Below are 16,980 nucleotides of genomic sequence, written 5' to 3' on the forward strand. Positions count from 1 at the left end.
AATCAGGCTTGGGAGGATCTGGAATAATTTATGCAAGTCTCTGACAGAGCTGGTGGAGTGGTTTAGTAGGAGTGGCTGAGGAGCTCACAGGCTGCTTTGCATGAGTCGTGGACTCCCAAGTTAGTGGCTGCAGCTAGATATTTCCTGTCTGCCTCACAGACAGCGCTGAGGCGAGGGTGGAGGAGACGAGGAGAGGGATGGCAGAGAACAGCTCCGAAACGAGCGGCTCCGTTCACCGGAGATGTTTGGCCCATTCCCCGGCGGAAAGAAACATTTCATCTGGAGTCGGGGCATCGAAATGGATTCGACTAAACGTCGGGGGAACGTATTTTCTAACAACGAGACAGACGCTGTGTCGAGATCCAAAATCATTTCTGTACAGACTGAGCCAAGCTGACCCCGAGCTCGACTCCGACAAGGTAAATGCTAAGCTAGCCGAGCTAGTTAGCGCTGTAGTTAGGGGCGCAGGAGGTTAACTCACTTGTATTTTTCACATAGAATACCTATGAATCAAGTGTAGTTTTGTGTGGATGAAAAGTGTACACACCGTCCTGCCCAGTTACACTCGTAGGTAAATGAAAACCAGTGTTTATTTACAAAACATGACGCTTAGTTGTGCTTTTTGTGGCTATTTAGCATTAGCCTGCTGCGCTAGCTAGATTCCGACAGTCCCCACATGATATATGATCTTGCTACTGTCTTGTGTCCAGCACATTCGTAAGGCGTCTTTAGAAGAGAAATACCCGGGTATTACGGGCTTTTTACAATAGGTTTCGTGAAATCTTGGCATTAGGAAATTTAGTGTAACGTTGGAAGAGTTTTTGCACCTCTTACAATTATATACAAGTCGCCACAGTAGATGGAAACTTTCCCCGTAGGAGGCCGTTGCGTTGCACTTCTGTAGCTAGGTGTCAAATGTCAAATAGTGGCAGCATTTTTTCTTCTGACGAAAAAACTTGAATTGCATATCTGACAGAAAATAGTGTTACTTTCATTTAATATAATATGCTTTGGGGTGTGGCAACGGCACTTTAGTGGAATGCAGTGGGTTATTTCAGTCTGAAGACTCACAAAAGTGCAGATTTTATTATTCACATGTAATAGTTGTTGCTTAACATATAATTAATCAGGACTATAATGTTAACCGTTTTCATACTGATTCACTTCCATTCGTTTGCTATTCTGATCGAGAGAGCTATAATCATTTTGAATTATTACATCGAAGGCTTTATTACATAGTCACGCCTGACTTGAGAGTCTTACTTGGCTTTTTTGCTCCTCGGTTTATATTGTTATGAGACCCACGTAATGACTATACATGTCATTGCCAAGTGGGGTGAGGTGTTTGTGACTAGAGGGTTCCAGATGAAGTCACTCATCTCCCTGAATGGCCTCATTTTTCCACAGGCAGGCTTCGCAGTTTGCCCATCTCCAAGTTTAATACCACTGTGTGCACTTGAAGGCCTCCCAGCACTGTCCCAAACAATGTATTAGTCTGTGTATACAATGTGCAGTCTGTGCTCTTTTTCATGGTGTTTTTTTTTTCTTTATTTATTGTTCTCCTTAACATGCACGTTTTAATCTTTACCCTGACCCCCTTTATTCTAAGCCAAAACCATGGCTTATCTCATATTTTCATGCAAATATCTTAATCTCTGAATAATCAGCTTGCTTTTTTGCCAGGTTATTCCCCTCTCCCCCGCCCCATATAACAGATCAGCCTATCTCAATCCCTTGTCTTAAGTGCGTATCAGTCTCTCAAGCCTGTACAGCATCTCTTTCCTATCTGGTTAAAGACACACTGACAAGTAAAGCAATCAGTAATAAATATCCTTTCATTAACTGATGACTTTGACTGTATGCTTTAATAGGATTCCAGTGTTTTTCACCTGGTTTAAAAAGACCATGTTTTTGCGTTGCATGTTTTCTTCCTATTCACTGCATGTGAATAGGAAATCTAGCAGAGTTAAGTTCAAATAAGGGAAGATTTCAGGTTTTTTTGGGGGATGGGGGGGCAGAATTGTGTTTTCCAGCCAAGGAGATGAGTGGCTCAGTCACGCAGGCTGACGTGCTTCAGCAGGACTCTTGAGGAGAGCTGCATTATTCATGTCGTTGACTGGAGCCTGTTTTACACACTGGGGGCAGACCAGGGAGAAAGTGAAGGAAGTGCTGTCACGTGTACAGGCATAACAGAACCATCTTGTATCTTTTATGGGTGCTTTTAAAATGGCTTATCCCTGAATTGACAAATGCCACTCATAGGTGTTACGTTGGTGTGATGTTATCTCTGCTAGTGCTGTTTGGCCGCACCTTCTATGTCACGTTTTAGGTGGGCCTTAAGCAGATCACGCTCTAAAAATTGTTCCTCATTGATACATCAATGGGCTTCTATCCTCTGGCAAACTCCTCCCTCCGAGTTACTCCGCTCAGGACCACTCAACTGGAGACCAAGCTCTCTAGCTCTGAAAGCTCCATCAATTTTTCAAGCATGCCATCATTCTTGTTCCTTCAACATCTTATTCTTTTCATATTTATATCCATTTGCTGCCCAAAGAAGTCTTCACTGCGGCATGTGTGAGAAGAAATATGGCTGTGTTTAATGCTGGATTCAGGTTGTATGTCATGCCTGAGCACACTGTGGGAGGAAACGTAAATATTTAAAGGTGATATCATCTCCGCCTGCTCTGTTTTCTCGCTGCAAGTGCTCTACAGGACACTGCAGTGTGCTATTGGCAAATCAGGTGTGACTCTTGGCTGATCTTATCACCTTTATTGGCCCAAAGCAACTTTATGCACAAAAGGCACTCATCTACAATGGAAAACGCTGCTATTTTGAAGCCTATACTACATCAGTCAGCCTTCAGTGAAATGAGTTTGTTTTTTTCAGTCATTCACTATCTTCTCCTCTTACCAGTCTCATGTTTTTTTGCTGCTGCGTAGAGAGACAGAGCTCCAGGTTGCAGTGATTTCCTGGCTTAGCTGTAGAAGTACTCAGCTGGCTCTCATCATGACAGAAAAGCTTTTAGGGAACTTTTAAAAGGAGCTGTTCATTTACTGTCTGAAATACTCCTCTGTCATAAATTGTTCTGCACTGCACACTGATGGTGTTGACCAGAACATTGCATAAAGCCAAGAAGCCCCACACACACACCAAATCCTTGGTAAAGGATCAAAAGTGCACTTAAATTACAGCGTTAAACATTTTGATGAGGTTGATTAACATAATGCAACTCTCACCCTCACATGATGTGCATATTATTTAAAGGATGTGGGCCTATTTGACTATGCCTTTATGGCCTGTACTCCAGAGGGACTCCTACTCTACAAGAATCAGACTTCCACTTGGCTAAATAGCTCCAATCATGTGACTCAGAAGATCTCTTGCTACATCTTTAAGCTCTGTTTCTGCAGGGAGGGCTTGTACCTTGCTCAGCTGCATTGAAGGCCTAACAGCATTGATAAAGCATTTTTTTCCCCCTCTCAGCCAGATGAATGAAAGGACTTCATGTGAATTGTTTTTGTCTCACGTGCTGTTGCAATTTGTTTTGGTAATCCTTTTAACCATGTGGACTATAAAAACAAAGTGAGTATTCACATGTGAATTACTGAAAGGGGCTGTGCAATATTGTGGAAGTAAACATGCATAGGCTTGTATATTTGCCGAATGAGGGATTGCTTTTCATTGTTAATGTGTCTGCAGAAAGCCTTTTTGGACATCATGAGCTCGAAGGGTGGGTCACTGTGGTATTTCCTGTGGGAGGATATGTATTGTGTGTAGGAGAAGAATGATAAGGTTAATTCGCTGCATTTCCTATTGCTGTGAAGCCCACCCTTCTAAGTGGTTTTTATTTACACTATTTTAAAGTTCTCTTCAGTTGAAGTTTGTCCACAAATAGCTTTTTCCCAATCACTGTGGGTGTTCTCTGTAAAAGGCTTTGATAATAGTGCGAGGTCTACCACAAAAAACTTAGCGTGCCTGACCTACTCTGACCTAATTATGATGTTAACTATTGGCCGTATCTAGTTAGTCTCTGGTTTAAGTGGTTCCTTTGAACCATTTATGTGCAGCTTCTTATTTCATCTGTCACTGAATACATTTGTAGTGTCTGTTAAGATGTTTTTTTGAGAATGACAATTTTGATATCTTCACAACTTCTATACTAATGCCATCATGGTATCACAAAGATTGTGAGCTTCCCAAGGTGTGTTTTGTTCTGCACTTTATGCCTCATAATTCAATAAACTCCTTCCTCCTAATTCTTTAGTTTGGCACCCCTTGTGTCTGTATATCCCAGCAGCTTTCCTCACTGTCCTCACTCTGCTGTTTGTTGCTCAGCGTTTCCCAGCTTGGGCCCCCAGAGACACAGTCTTTTGTTTGTAATTAAAAACATTGTCCTCTTTGTGTAAATGGGATGGCATATGAGCCCCCATAATCAGCTCTTTCTGAACTGGGTCACTGTTACCCCTCGTCCCTCACAGACACTCCCACCCAGGGTACAAGCTTCACTGAGGTAATAGGTTTCCAGCAACAGGTTCTTCAATGCAGCAGGCATTAAAGTTTGTAGAACAATAGTAGAAGAGTGTTCACGATGGAGCCACATTAATGTTTATAGCTTCAACTTTCCTCATGTGACACGTCAAAAAAGATGTATGTGTTGGATTATATTTTGAAAAAATAAAGCGAAAAAGGGTTAAATTTTAGTCCAGGGTGATCTCACACCCTTTACACAGCCTTTAGTCTGCTGGAATTGAACCATTATAGGTTTTTCATCATGGATTGACTTGCTTGGGAATGTGAGTTATCGCACTCAGTTTTGGATTTAAAAATGACTGGACCACCAGCATTTATGTGCTTGACTCCTACAGCCGGGTGCGCTTTGCATTCTGGGATATGGAAGAGGATGCACCCTGTAGCAGCAGTACACACCAGTCCAAAACATCAGATCCTATGCCTGTATTTACTTTCTTGCTCCTGCTTCTGACACATCTGACTAGTAAGGAGAGTGAATATTATTGAGTGATTCAGTTTGATTTGGTTCTTATGGATTTTTGTGTGTGTGGAAAGAAACTGAAGGGCTACAAGTTCTTGGAATGGTTCAGAGCAAGCTCTTGAAAAGATATGGAACTAAAAGAGACAAGCATGTAAAGCAAACATGTTTGTTTATTTCAGTTTTGGTATAGGAAGGATAATACTTGCAATGCAGATTCTAAGAGTTCACGCATGAAAAATTAATGACAGAAGTGTCTGGGCCAGTCTGGTATTATAGTCTAAAGTTAGACCATCTGTCTTTATGGGAAATCAGCCCTTATGTGGTTTGAGTGTTGTGAGTTGCGTAGTTTTGACCTCATCCATTTCCTCCACAAAGACCCACCTGTACTTATGCTTAAACTTGTGTCAATATAGTAACGTGAGGAACTGACAGAGCAGTGAGACCAGAATAGAAATCCACTGGGCTGCTGTGATATTATTTTTTGACATGGAAAAGAGGTCAGCCAGCCGAAGGGGTTCAGAAATTCATTACAAAAGGAAATGCTCTGGGACCTTTTCTCATTATTGGAAAGATTAATGGTTTTTCAATTGAAGCCATCTCCTTATGTGTGAAATGGATCTATGTAGGCTATAAGAGTCCCGTCCCCCCCCCCCCCCCCCCCCCCCAATGCGGACTTGATGTTTGAGCCTTGACTGTATAAAATAATAGGTTAAGTAATGCAGAGATTTCTGTGAAGCCATGTGCAAGACTAATACAAATCAAACATCCAGTTGCATTTGTGGATCAGCATGACATTAGCCTATCCTCTGTTTAAGTATTTCATTAAAGGTCGTGTGGTTGACTCACTAAATGTCACATTATGTTGTCACAACTTTTTAGTAAACAGGTGTCGGCTACATTCACTTGACAGCTGTTCAAACTGTATGTAACCAACCAGACTGGGCCGATTGTCTGTTGTAAGCCATGGTACGTTTTTCCTAGTCCCATTGGTGGAATTGGCTTCCTGCTCTAAATCGTTTTCTATTCTGCTCTAATTGTTTTAGTCCCCTCCTCCCCCACGAGACAGAGACAGTCTAATCACAGCACTTACAGAAATAGGGAAATACCCAGTGGTTGTGAAGGAATCAGGATCAAACCCAAGGCCTTCGGGAATAGTGAAGTGATATCTCAGAGCTGTTGTAAGAGTGCATGTTCTGTCTCTCTCTGTGAGATTATCTACGCAGGAGCTGACCTTGTAATTCTCATCCCTCGGGGTTATAGTCACCAATGTACAGCATTTCTGTTTTTTTTGTGCTTCATTTCATTTATGATGCACCTGCTCATCGACTATTGTAAAGAAGCACTGATTGGCTGTTGGAAGATGATTTTTAAAAAGATCCATATACAATTACTAAGAGATTCTCTACTGTTAGTTGCACAAAATGTAAATTTTGACCACAAAGAAGAGTATTTGTTGAAATGTTATGCTGGTTCATTGACTTGGGAAACTGATTTAAAACGGGATTCTGTTTCTGTCATCATTTTTTACATTTTTTTAGGACGAAACTGGTGCCTATCTCATAGACAGAGACCCTACGTACTTTGGGCCAGTGCTGAACTACTTGAGGCATGGCAAACTGGTGCTCAACAGGGACCTGGCAGAAGAAGGTAACATCTCTGTGGAATATATTTGCATATTAACATAGTAAATGTGAACAAACTAGTGAATATGTTTAAGACTGTCTGACTGATATGTACATCTTAATTGTATTGAAAGGATGTGGCGCTTTGAAATTTGTGACTGTTTCTGTTGGTTTTCCAGGAGTGTTAGAAGAAGCTGAATTCTACAACATCACATCATTAATAAAGCTCATCAAGGACAAGATCAGGGAACGTGACTGCAAAACATCACAGGTGTGTGTGGATCTCATAAGGGTTACCTGTTAACTATAATTTTTTTCGTGCTAGATTATTTTAAAAATGGGTATTCTCTCTGCCATACCATATTGCTCATTATTAACCCTTTTTCACAATTGGTTTTTGTTATAAATCAAGTTCAATATACCCAGGATTTTGTTTGGTTGCGTGGTGCGACAAAACTAAGAACTCGCAGTCCCGTTAAGTGACTAAGTTACTCCAGTATGAAGTAAACCACCTGACACTGACAGGACAAGAAACAGAAGTTACCTTGCTAACCTCCTAATCCTACTTCGTGATACAGGCCCCATGTTTTGCCATCAGTGACAGCTGGTGTTAAACAAGATTGGAGAAGCGGAGCAATAGAGTATGAAGACTTAAGTGGCCTGTTGTGAATTTACGTATATGCAGAGAAGCAGTCTCTTGTCAAAAGCCACACATTTTATTTATTAATTTCATATGCCTGTGATTTGGATATTTTTAGTATTTTATTTGCATTTTTCTTAATTATTACTGTGGATTAAATTGATAAAACTGGTGTGAGATGGTTGTTGTTTTATTCTATTTTCATTTCATTCAGTGTGACATAAGTGTGAACTTTGTCACAGCAGAAACACTTCTTCCCACAACTCCCATTTCCATTTCTGATCTCCTTTGTAATCTTTGTAATCCATCCTCGCAGGTTCCGGTGAAGCATGTGTATCGGGTGCTGCAGTGCCAGGAGGAGGAGCTGACCCAGATGGTGTCTACCATGTCTGACGGCTGGAAGTTTGAACAGGTAAAGCCCTGCTGGATTATGGCAGCAATCCTACTTTCATGTGCTTCACCCACCCCGCTATGCTCACATTGACCCAGAAATTCCAATCCTCAATATTGGAAATGGATAAAAAGCCAAACAGCAAATCACATCTTTCTCAATGTCCGCATACATGATCCGGGCATCCCTTCTGTGCTCTGATTGGTTGTTGCAGCTTGTCAGTATAGGTTACGGGCGGGCCCACCAGTCAGAGTTTCTGCTGATTGTGTCAAGGGAGGTGAAGGGAGAGGAGTCTGCTTTGCCAAACAACAGCGGAGAGGTGTGTCCCACAAATTTCTGTCCATGGGCTGGTCACTGCATGGTCCCCATGTCGTCCATAAACACCCCGTTCGCCATTGTTTGTCCCAAGTAGACACAGAGCTGTTGGTCTTTCTTTTGTTTTTTGAGTTGGTTCTTTTGAGTGCTCATTTGTACTGCTTGCTCACCAGTCAAGCTAAGAGAAACATGACACCTTTTTCTTGTCTGTGATTTAATTTGATAACTTTTGTTATTCACATTGCACTCAGAGTTCATAAGCTTGTCAGCAGCTTTCTGTGCTTTGCTTTAATGTAGCCGTTTCAGACACTGTCCTGGGAAACAGACAGTGCTTGCTGTTGGAAGGTGAAAATGTTACCACTTGATTTATCTTCCCAGCAGGTAATGTAGCTTGTAATTGAACAGGCTCCAGACATTGGGAGAGAATTGTAATGTTTACATGAGAATCTGTCCGGTTTAAAATATCATAGAAAAATGACACATTTTGTTGTTGCAGTGGGCACTACATGCAAATGAATCTCTCAGAGGAAGGAATCAGAGGTTCTCCCATTAATACTGAAATCTCACTAATCTCTTTACAAAGGTCAGATGGGAATCTCCTTGCAGTACTCCTTATGGAAAGTCTAGAGCTCCAGGAGGGTCTTTTGGGGAAGATGAGCTTAGATGACCTTTCTACATAGTTTCCTTGAGGCGCCATAAATATAGAATCAAAGTGTATCCTTCTATCCATCGGGTGTCCTAATTTAATTTGTTGCAACTTGAGTTTTTACCAGTGGGACAATGGAATTCCAGGAAGCTAGCTAGTTAAGATTATTTAGTCCTTTTTGCTGCAGCAGTGTGAAAGAGATCACTAACAACAACAAGTCCCTGGCAGGAGTTGCTAATGAGGCAATGCATGTCTGAACATGCACACCTGGGTACAGACGGTTTACCTGTAGCCTGCAGTTTAACATTCGCAAGTACAAGCAGTTTATTATGGAACACAACCTGCTGTTATTATTATTTTTCTTATTTTTGTGCATGAAATTCTCTGTATTATAATTTTAAAGATCACTTTCTGTCCCTATTTGTGCTCTTCTGTGTGTTTTGTTTGGACTGATGCGACTGGGCTCAGAACATTAGAGGCTGTCGTGTAAAGATGGAGGATTTTCTCACACAATCCTTTTCCTCACTAACATACTCTAATGTTGGGGTGGAAAAGTTGTTCTGTTACACCCCTTCAGTGATGTTTAATTTAGTTGAATTTGGGCTGCCCTCAATCGTCTTCCTGGCTGCATCATGGAACAACATACGGTCAGATCTCAAGTCATAGGGAGCCGATGAGTAATGGGAGAGAGCTACTACTTTGTGGTTTTACTCTGGGTTTTCTGTCTGTGATTTTATTTATTTACTCCTTTTTGTTTTTTCTTTTTTTTTGCTAAATTGGTTAAACAAGCCCGGTCCAATCAAGTGAAATCCACCAATCCCACTTGATTTTCAACCAGCATGTTGTGCTTCCTGTTGTCCACTTCCTGCACATGTAGTCTGTCAGTGACTATGTGTTTCATCATCTTCTGTCTGTAGTGTCTCTGGCTCGTTTCTTTTAGTATCACTGCCTTCTTACTGTGGACCACAAATGAGCGTATTGTTTTTTTTTATCCTACATGGTTAATTTATTAGGAATTGAGTAAATGTTTTCCAGTTTTATGAATGTGACAATTCTTTTATATTGTGAATTTCTATACTGGCATGTCTGCAGGTCCCTAAGAGTCAGTTCAAGATTTCATTTGAGCCTTTCAGTTTTTTAATTGGCATGTTTTGCCTTGTTGCACTCTGTGTGTCATCCTGACTAATACGCAAAAGGCAAATAATCATAAAAAAGTGGCTTAAAATGGGAGTTGCGTAGGCCACAGTTTGAAATGTGGCAAGTCATGTTTATTCACTGAAACCTATCTATTTTGGCGCACGTGCCTTTCATGAAATATTGAATGGCCTTACGTTTAAGTTGCAGGAACCTGTAGACTCAGTGCTCCTTTTTGTTTTTGTGCTTTCTCATGTTTTCCAACCTTCCCGTTTTTTTTTTGCTCTTTATTCGATCTGTCTGTGGCTAATTCCTCCCCTGCTCTTGTGTCTCTCTAGCTGGTCAGCATAGGCTCCTCTTACAACTACGGAAACGAAGACCAAGCTGAGTTCCTGTGTGTAGTCTCCAAGGAGCTGCACAATCAATCATACGGGACAAACAGTGAGCCCAGTGAGAAGGCGAAGGTAAGTGTGTATGTGTGAGGGGGGTGGGGGCAGTTTTCAGATCCATCCACAGCAAACATCTGTGAATGATGGCCTGTGCTGGATGTTTTAAATGACTTGCATTTATGAAACATGCAACCGTGGGTCTGAAAGCACCTCTAGTTTATTGATGAGAAACCTCTCTGAAGGAGTGCTTTGTGAGTATTCAGTCCTTCAGTTGAGAAATAGACTGAAAGCGCAACCGCAAGTGATCAAGGAAAATAAAAACCCTGCACCATCATCAATTTAAGACTTTTACACCCTGTTAAAAATGAATGTTTTAGATGCAGGAATTAAAAGAACAAACATGATGATGAGACCACACAAATCAAACAGGTTTAATCCTTTTACATTTGACCCGAGATTAAAAAAGTCAAACCGTTTAATCCCAGTCGGGCGCGTTAGGAGAGCACAGGTCTGTGGATTAGTAGAGCTATTGGCAAGTTCTTTCGTTTTCTCAAGGGCAGGAGACACGCCCTGAGGAATTCAAGTTCTCAACAGCTCATCCCTGCAGGGCCTCTCTCTTCGATGACAACATGACGTAGCTCAGCGTTTTAACTTGTGTTTGTGCTGATATTCATCTTTCCTGGTTCATATGAAGAATCCATCCCATTTGTGCATCTTTGAAATAAATGTAGCAACTGTAAACACTTTTTAATGCTTTTCAGGGGCACAATACCCAGACTAGGTCCTTACACACAGCTAATTTATGTAAATTACTAGCAAAGAATTTAAATCATTAATTCTTATTCGGAGTGATCTGGACCTACAAAAAAAATGGATTTTTTTCTCGATTATTAATTTAATCATCAATGACGTAATTAAGTACTGTGAGGATTATCTTTTAGAAAAACATCACTGATTACTTAAATGTGCATTTTATGGATTCCTTAGTTTTCTATGAAAGTAATCAGTATTTTTATGTTTTAGAACAAACAAGACTTTTGAAGATGTCATCCTGGGCTTTGATGAAGCACTGACATTTTTCACCATTTTCTGATTTTGATAGACAAAACATCTGAATAATGACAAAATCAACACTTTAATTGACAATGAAAATAGTCATTCATTGCAGCCCTAATGTGATCCGCTTTTCAGAAGATAGTGACACTAAATAAACATCACTGCTCAGACTTTCCTCTTGGGACAAGTACTGGTTCATAGTTCGTAGTAACTAAATTGACATGACTCTTTCAATAAACACAGATAGTAATCATTATTCCAATACCAAAATCAATATATTTAGTGGAAATATTGCTGTCTTTTTTAATATTTTAAATTGTGCAAATCAGCTCTTCCTACTATGTCTTTACTCTAAAGTGCATGAAATTAAGAAAAAAGATTCAACAAAGGATCATTGTGATTTTTTTTTTTTTTTTAAGTGATGTCTTTTTGCCAGATCAACTATCTCTAATTGTCCAGTCCACTTTCATTTAAGCATATTTTCCTGATTTGAGATAAATGACTGAATGCTAGAAAGATGCCCCTGGATAAGTTGGTAGCCTGATGTTTACATAGAGAGGCTAAATGTCATTACTGAATGTTAACTCCCTCTGTTTATAATCCATTAGTTTTATTTTCTCCTTGTTCTCCTTTCCAACATTTACACCTCCATTCATTTCCATTACTTTACTACATGCCTTTCTTGTCTTCTTCTGTGCTGTCTGCATGCTGCATGTTGCTCAGAGCGAGGACGAAGAGACGGATTATGAAATGAATGACTCTGATTAGGGTTGAGCACTTATGACTCACTGGTGAGTGCTCAACTGCTCGTAGTGCCTCCACCACTCACCCCCGGCTTGTCCTCTTCCTTTTCCATGCCTCCTCGATGCGCTTTACACCACTGAAATCTGCTTCACATTTGTTTACAAAGAAGGCTCGAGCAGACGAGATCACTGATAACACTGCAAAATGACAAAATTCAGGCTGGATGCTGGATAGTGACATGCTTCTTTGAAACCAAATGGGAAGAACTGCGTTTGTTTCAGTGGTGTAAATACGACCCCTGTAATTATTGCCATACCCACAGCCTTGGTTAATGGAGGGCATGCTGAATCATCAGCTGCTGCATTTTGACTCATTGTCTGTCATTCAGTGACATTGAAAAGGAAGGGTGGGGTACTGTGCTCCCTCTTCCATTTCATGGTCAATAGAAGTTGTGCTTGTAGTATTGCCTGGACAGCACAAATGTAATTGAAAGGTGGGCCACTTACAGGCTTCTCTGGGTCATAGCTTAATAAAACGCACACATAGGGTGATCCTCACGTTGATGGAGGGTTTAGTTGCTGTGATGGCTTTTTTTTTTTTGTTATTGTCATCATTTCTTGAAATTGTGCGTTTTTGCTTTACCTGTGTAGTTACAATATTAAGAAAACTGTTCAAACTAGAAATAAAACTGCATATTGAAGTTGACACACTTTAAATTGTACTAATGAGACACTTATAAGAAATTAATTTTCTTTTTTTTTTTTTTTTTTTTAATTGTTTTACCAAGACTTAAAATAAGGAATACCTAGCACAATTAGTCTCAGTATGGCTGAAATACAACAACCAGGATTCCAAGGAAATGAAAACATGATTCTCCTGTTCTCATTGACTGGTCATGTGAAAATATCCAATTTCAGTTTTTATGTTTAATTGGTCGTGAGCATCTAATTGCTGAAAGGTTTACTGCAGTTTCATCAGGCTCATCATAGTGGCTTATGACTCGTATATTAGACAATGTTATCAAACCTTGGCACAAATATGCAGCCTTAGATCCTCCATGTTCATTTTTGAAGTTGTCCAAAATGCTGCTTACGTATTCAGAAACCTGTCTGTCCAGCACCAAGTTGACCCCACCCTACCCCATCCCCCACCTCTTTGATTTTTTTCTTGCTTTAGAATCCCGCCCTAACTTTGCACCGCGACCACAGTGCAAAGAATGGAATTAGAGTCCTGATTTTCTCCTTTTTCTCTGCCCCCTGGCCAATGTGTTTATTTCATCCAATGTAATTTATGTACGAATGCAGGGAAAGTGACTTGACGGTAATTTCTGAAATGCTGGAGACTTTGCACAGTTGGCAAAACACATTGTACATTGTATTTTTGTTGATTTTAAATGTTTTTATGTCTCCGCAGATTCTTCAGGAAAGGGGTTCTCGGATGTGAAGAGGACTCAGTATTATGAGCTCCAGGTGTTATGATGCAAACATATCATCTTTGTGGAAGAACGTTCGGCACAATGGAGTTTTAAAGAGGGGGGTGTACATTTATTTTGTGTTTTCCCTCCACTTGCGTTTTTATTTCGTGATGTAAATAAGTCTGTTTACTGACAATTTGTGCCTGTATGTTTAAACTGGACCTTTTTGAATTAGCCGCAAGAATTTTTTTTCTAATTGAAAGTATGGAATTGTAATCTACAAATGTTTTATGCTACACAATGTGGCCGTCATTGTACGAGGCCAACAATTCACTCAGGGTCATCTATTGAGTTAATTCTTATATCCTCCAACTTAAGGGTCTGGTAAGGGATCAGTATGGTCTTTATAACTCAAGTATCAAAATCATTGTTTAGATGAACTCAGATGTTAAGAAGGGAATTCTGCATTTATTTAGTGCATGTTGAGATTTAGGCTATTCATTAACGTGAAACTTACCCCCAAAGCAAATGGATAAAATGTTTTTCAAATAGTTCAAACAGTTGACTTTTCATTTCTGATCATGAGGTTTTGACTCCAACAACATCATTGCTGTTCCCAGACAGACATGCAGAAGAATAAATATCGTACTTTTATGTATATTTATGAATTTTCTACAAGGCTTTGCCAGTGGGGCAGGTGGAAGCTGATGTAACTGTTGTGGTTGTGGCTTCCACCTGCCCAACAGAAAATCTGTGTCACAGGATAGGGGCATTAGTTTATCACTTATTAAATGCAGACATCCAGTCCTTACTAAGCAAGCAGGAATATCTGAAACACAAATTCACTGTGTAGAATCCCCCCCATCTGAGAAGTAAAGCTGTGGGTGCTGTTGAATTACATGTGGCATCATGTTGTATATCATGCAACTCGACAGTCATTGAATTCACCTCATGTTCATAAATCTAAAGTTAACTGGCTAAGTTTTTTTTTTTCCAAATGTGAAATGTGTTTTACAGTCTTTTTTTTTTTCCATTTAATTTTTTAAAAATAAAATCATTGTTGCACATTGCAATGATGTTTTACCTCCTGTCGGGATAAAAAACCTACAGGAAAAATGCATCTTTACTAGAATCCCACTCACTTCTATATTTTCTGTAGTTAGCAGGTTTTTTTTATTTTTTATTTTTGAGGGAATATCTGATTTAAAAAAATTTTTTAGTGTTTTTTTTTTTTTTTTTTCAGCGTGGACGACTTGGGGACTGGAACTGTTTGAAGGTAGTGGTGAAGGAGATTATGTTCATATCTAGAGAATTTTGCTTTGATGTACATAATCCAAATTCAATATTAATATTTAACTCTTTAAAAACTGCACGTTTTGTACACTGTATAGAATACACAACTTCAGGTAGAAGTTGTTTATACTGGATCTTTGAAAATGAAAAAATCTTGACCATGTTAAAGTCTGTTTTGCATTGTTTGTACAGGATTAGAGATTTCAGATTTAGGATTGAAACAGCTAATGCAGAATATGGTGTCTTTCACTGAGGACATGCCGGGGACATGTTTTGATAACCAATAACAAAGCTATACTTGGCTGGCTATGAAGTTGACTGTTACATTTAAAATGTATTTTTTCCTGCAGTGTAGATTTCTTCTAAGCATTTTGAATTTGTGTAGATTTCGTACACAGCATTACAAGCACTACAGTGGAAATGACACTGTGCACACTGCTTACAAGCCTGTAATGTTGACGATGTAAATACTGCATTTTAGAACACTTTTTTAAATAGATGTTGTTTTGAGGTTTGATGTGTGGTTTTTGATAGGTTGGATATTTCATTCACAATTAATTGTTTAGTGTTGCCTTTTTCCCCTAATGACCAAAATCCAATGTCTTGTGTATTGTACACATCAATCAGTGTCAGGGATGAGTAAACTTTTCTTAATGCTGGCACACTTTGTACATATAGAGTTAACGACACAAAAACCTCCATTTACTCACATGAACACACATACACTTGAGTAAAACAATTTTATATTGTCGGGGAAACAAGTATGGATGCATGTTTTGATATACATATACACATATATAGATATATATTACACACACACAAGGGCTTTTAAAGTGCAAAATTTGAGATCTGCAAAGAGGTTCATTCAAAGTAGACTGGATTTCCTGCCAGAGCTAGGCTATGTTTACATTTGCTATAGTATTCTGAAGCCTTCCAACTATGTACTGTCTTGCACTCCCTCACACATGTTGACATAGCTCTGACTTGTGTGACATCACCAATTGTAACTAGTACTCCCCACTCCATATAAACTGATATTTACTCAAACATTCTGACTAATGTTAAGATACTCCATCCGTATATGACAGCCTTTGTGTGAGCGTTGCAGACAATCTTTCTTCCTGCCCTTTTGGTGGCAGAGGGGGTCACTTTTAATAAGGTCAACTTTTACATTTGTTGGCTTAGAGCAACAGTTTAAGTAGGTTTTCTGAATCTTTGCAAAGAGGTTTATTGTCCTGCCTTCCTTTGTTTGATATACTCTGGGCTGTAAGTGTTTGAATCCTCTTACATTAGCAGCTACGTTACATATAATTCCCTTCACAAACAGGTTGTCTTGTTGAGCATTTGGCAGTGATAATCATTTCATGTTACGGACAAACTTATCAAATCTGTAGCCTAATACTTATAAGTGCCCAGTTGTTTTACATTCAAGTCATAAGCCACAGACCACTGTAATGCATGGTTGAGGATGATCACAGCTGTAATCAGAGGGAGTGAATGTGTCATTTTTTTTCTCAGTCTAACAATTACATTGAAGAATATGGTTCTCATATCACTACATAGATCACTTCTTTATGATCTTATGCAATGTTAAAACTGTACAAACTAACAATGAGGTTAAGGGTATAGATCTATATGGTCTTGCATAAGGTAAACTCAATAAAAATGTCATTAATATATTTGTGTGTGTTTATTTCGGAGTTGAAGTTATTTCAGGACTTTGCAATATTAAACCTTTGTTTATAGGATTTCTTAAAATTGTACTACTGTTCTTTTATGCTATGTAGTAAACATTAAATGGTGTTATAAATTCAATGTCACTGATTTCAGACAGAAAACCACACAGGTGTCTTAAATGCCTGACGAGATTATCATTAGTAAACAGCGACCTCAGGTGACTGTTCCTTAAACGTCTCCGTTGTGGCATAGTTGCCCAAAAGTTTGCCTGCCCAAATCTACATGGCATTCTCTATTAGATTTTTGTCTAAGAATTTGTTAAATAGTTTACAAAGATGTTCGGACATGTGTCCCCCTGCAGACCGAAATAGGTTATAAAATCTCTTTAAAGCAAATGCACACTTTTTTATTATTTCAAATGTGTAAGAAAAACGGCACAGATGTAAACGGTCTCGAGTCTGATCAAAGATGATATGTTAGACAAGCTAGAAATCCGATGGTTGTTTTGCATGATCGTGACGTTTTGCGCCTGCGCTTTCATTATGTTTGGAATGAGGAAAATGCAACCTAATTTACTGAAGCAATAAAAAATAAATGTATCTAAGATAGGCAGGATAATCCACAAAACATCCCTCTTTTAGATTTTGAAACGTGAGTTTTATTTTCCA

The 16,980-nt window shown here is 39.3% G+C and overlaps 1 protein-coding gene across 4 annotated transcripts; it reads left to right on the top strand.

Moving 5' to 3' along the window:
- The first annotated feature begins 60 nt into the window (after nucleotides 1-60).
- LOC115439672 (BTB/POZ domain-containing protein KCTD5) lies at nucleotides 61-16,312 on the top strand. 4 transcript variants are annotated; one of them, XM_030163549.1, is made up of 8 exons: nucleotides 61-419; nucleotides 6,530-6,638; nucleotides 6,793-6,884; nucleotides 7,570-7,665; nucleotides 7,859-7,963; nucleotides 10,078-10,203; nucleotides 11,908-11,975; nucleotides 13,342-16,312. In XM_030163549.1, exons 1-7 carry the CDS (start codon nucleotides 198-200, stop codon nucleotides 11,950-11,952), a joined length of 795 nt encoding a protein of 264 aa, XP_030019409.1. In that variant the 5' UTR covers nucleotides 61-197; the 3' UTR covers nucleotides 11,953-11,975; nucleotides 13,342-16,312. The 4 variants fall into 4 exon arrangements, with proteins under 4 accessions (XP_030019409.1, XP_030019410.1, XP_030019411.1 ...); XM_030163550.1 differs by lacking the exon at nucleotides 11,908-11,975 and having other exon boundaries at nucleotides 65-419; XM_030163551.1 differs by lacking the exon at nucleotides 7,859-7,963 and having other exon boundaries at nucleotides 69-419.
- Nucleotides 16,313-16,980: the final 668 nt, after the last annotated feature.

This window comes from Sphaeramia orbicularis, chromosome 19 (assembly GCF_902148855.1).
Source record: "Sphaeramia orbicularis chromosome 19, fSphaOr1.1, whole genome shotgun sequence".
In the NCBI taxonomy this organism is placed as follows: Eukaryota; Metazoa; Chordata; class Actinopteri; order Kurtiformes; family Apogonidae; genus Sphaeramia; species Sphaeramia orbicularis.

Bases quoted from the DNA above. Each gene is read 5' to 3' on its own strand.
- LOC115439672 (XM_030163549.1), top strand. From the start codon at position 198: ATGGCAGAGAACAGCTCCGAAACGAGCGGCTCCGTTCACCGGAGATGT. The intron at 420-6,529 runs GTAAATGCTAAG...ACATTTTTTTAG, and splicing joins CCGAGCTCGACTCCGACAAG to GACGAAACTGGTGCCTATCT. The intron at 10,204-11,907 runs GTAAGTGTGTAT...CATGTTGCTCAG, and splicing joins AGCCCAGTGAGAAGGCGAAG to AGCGAGGACGAAGAGACGGA.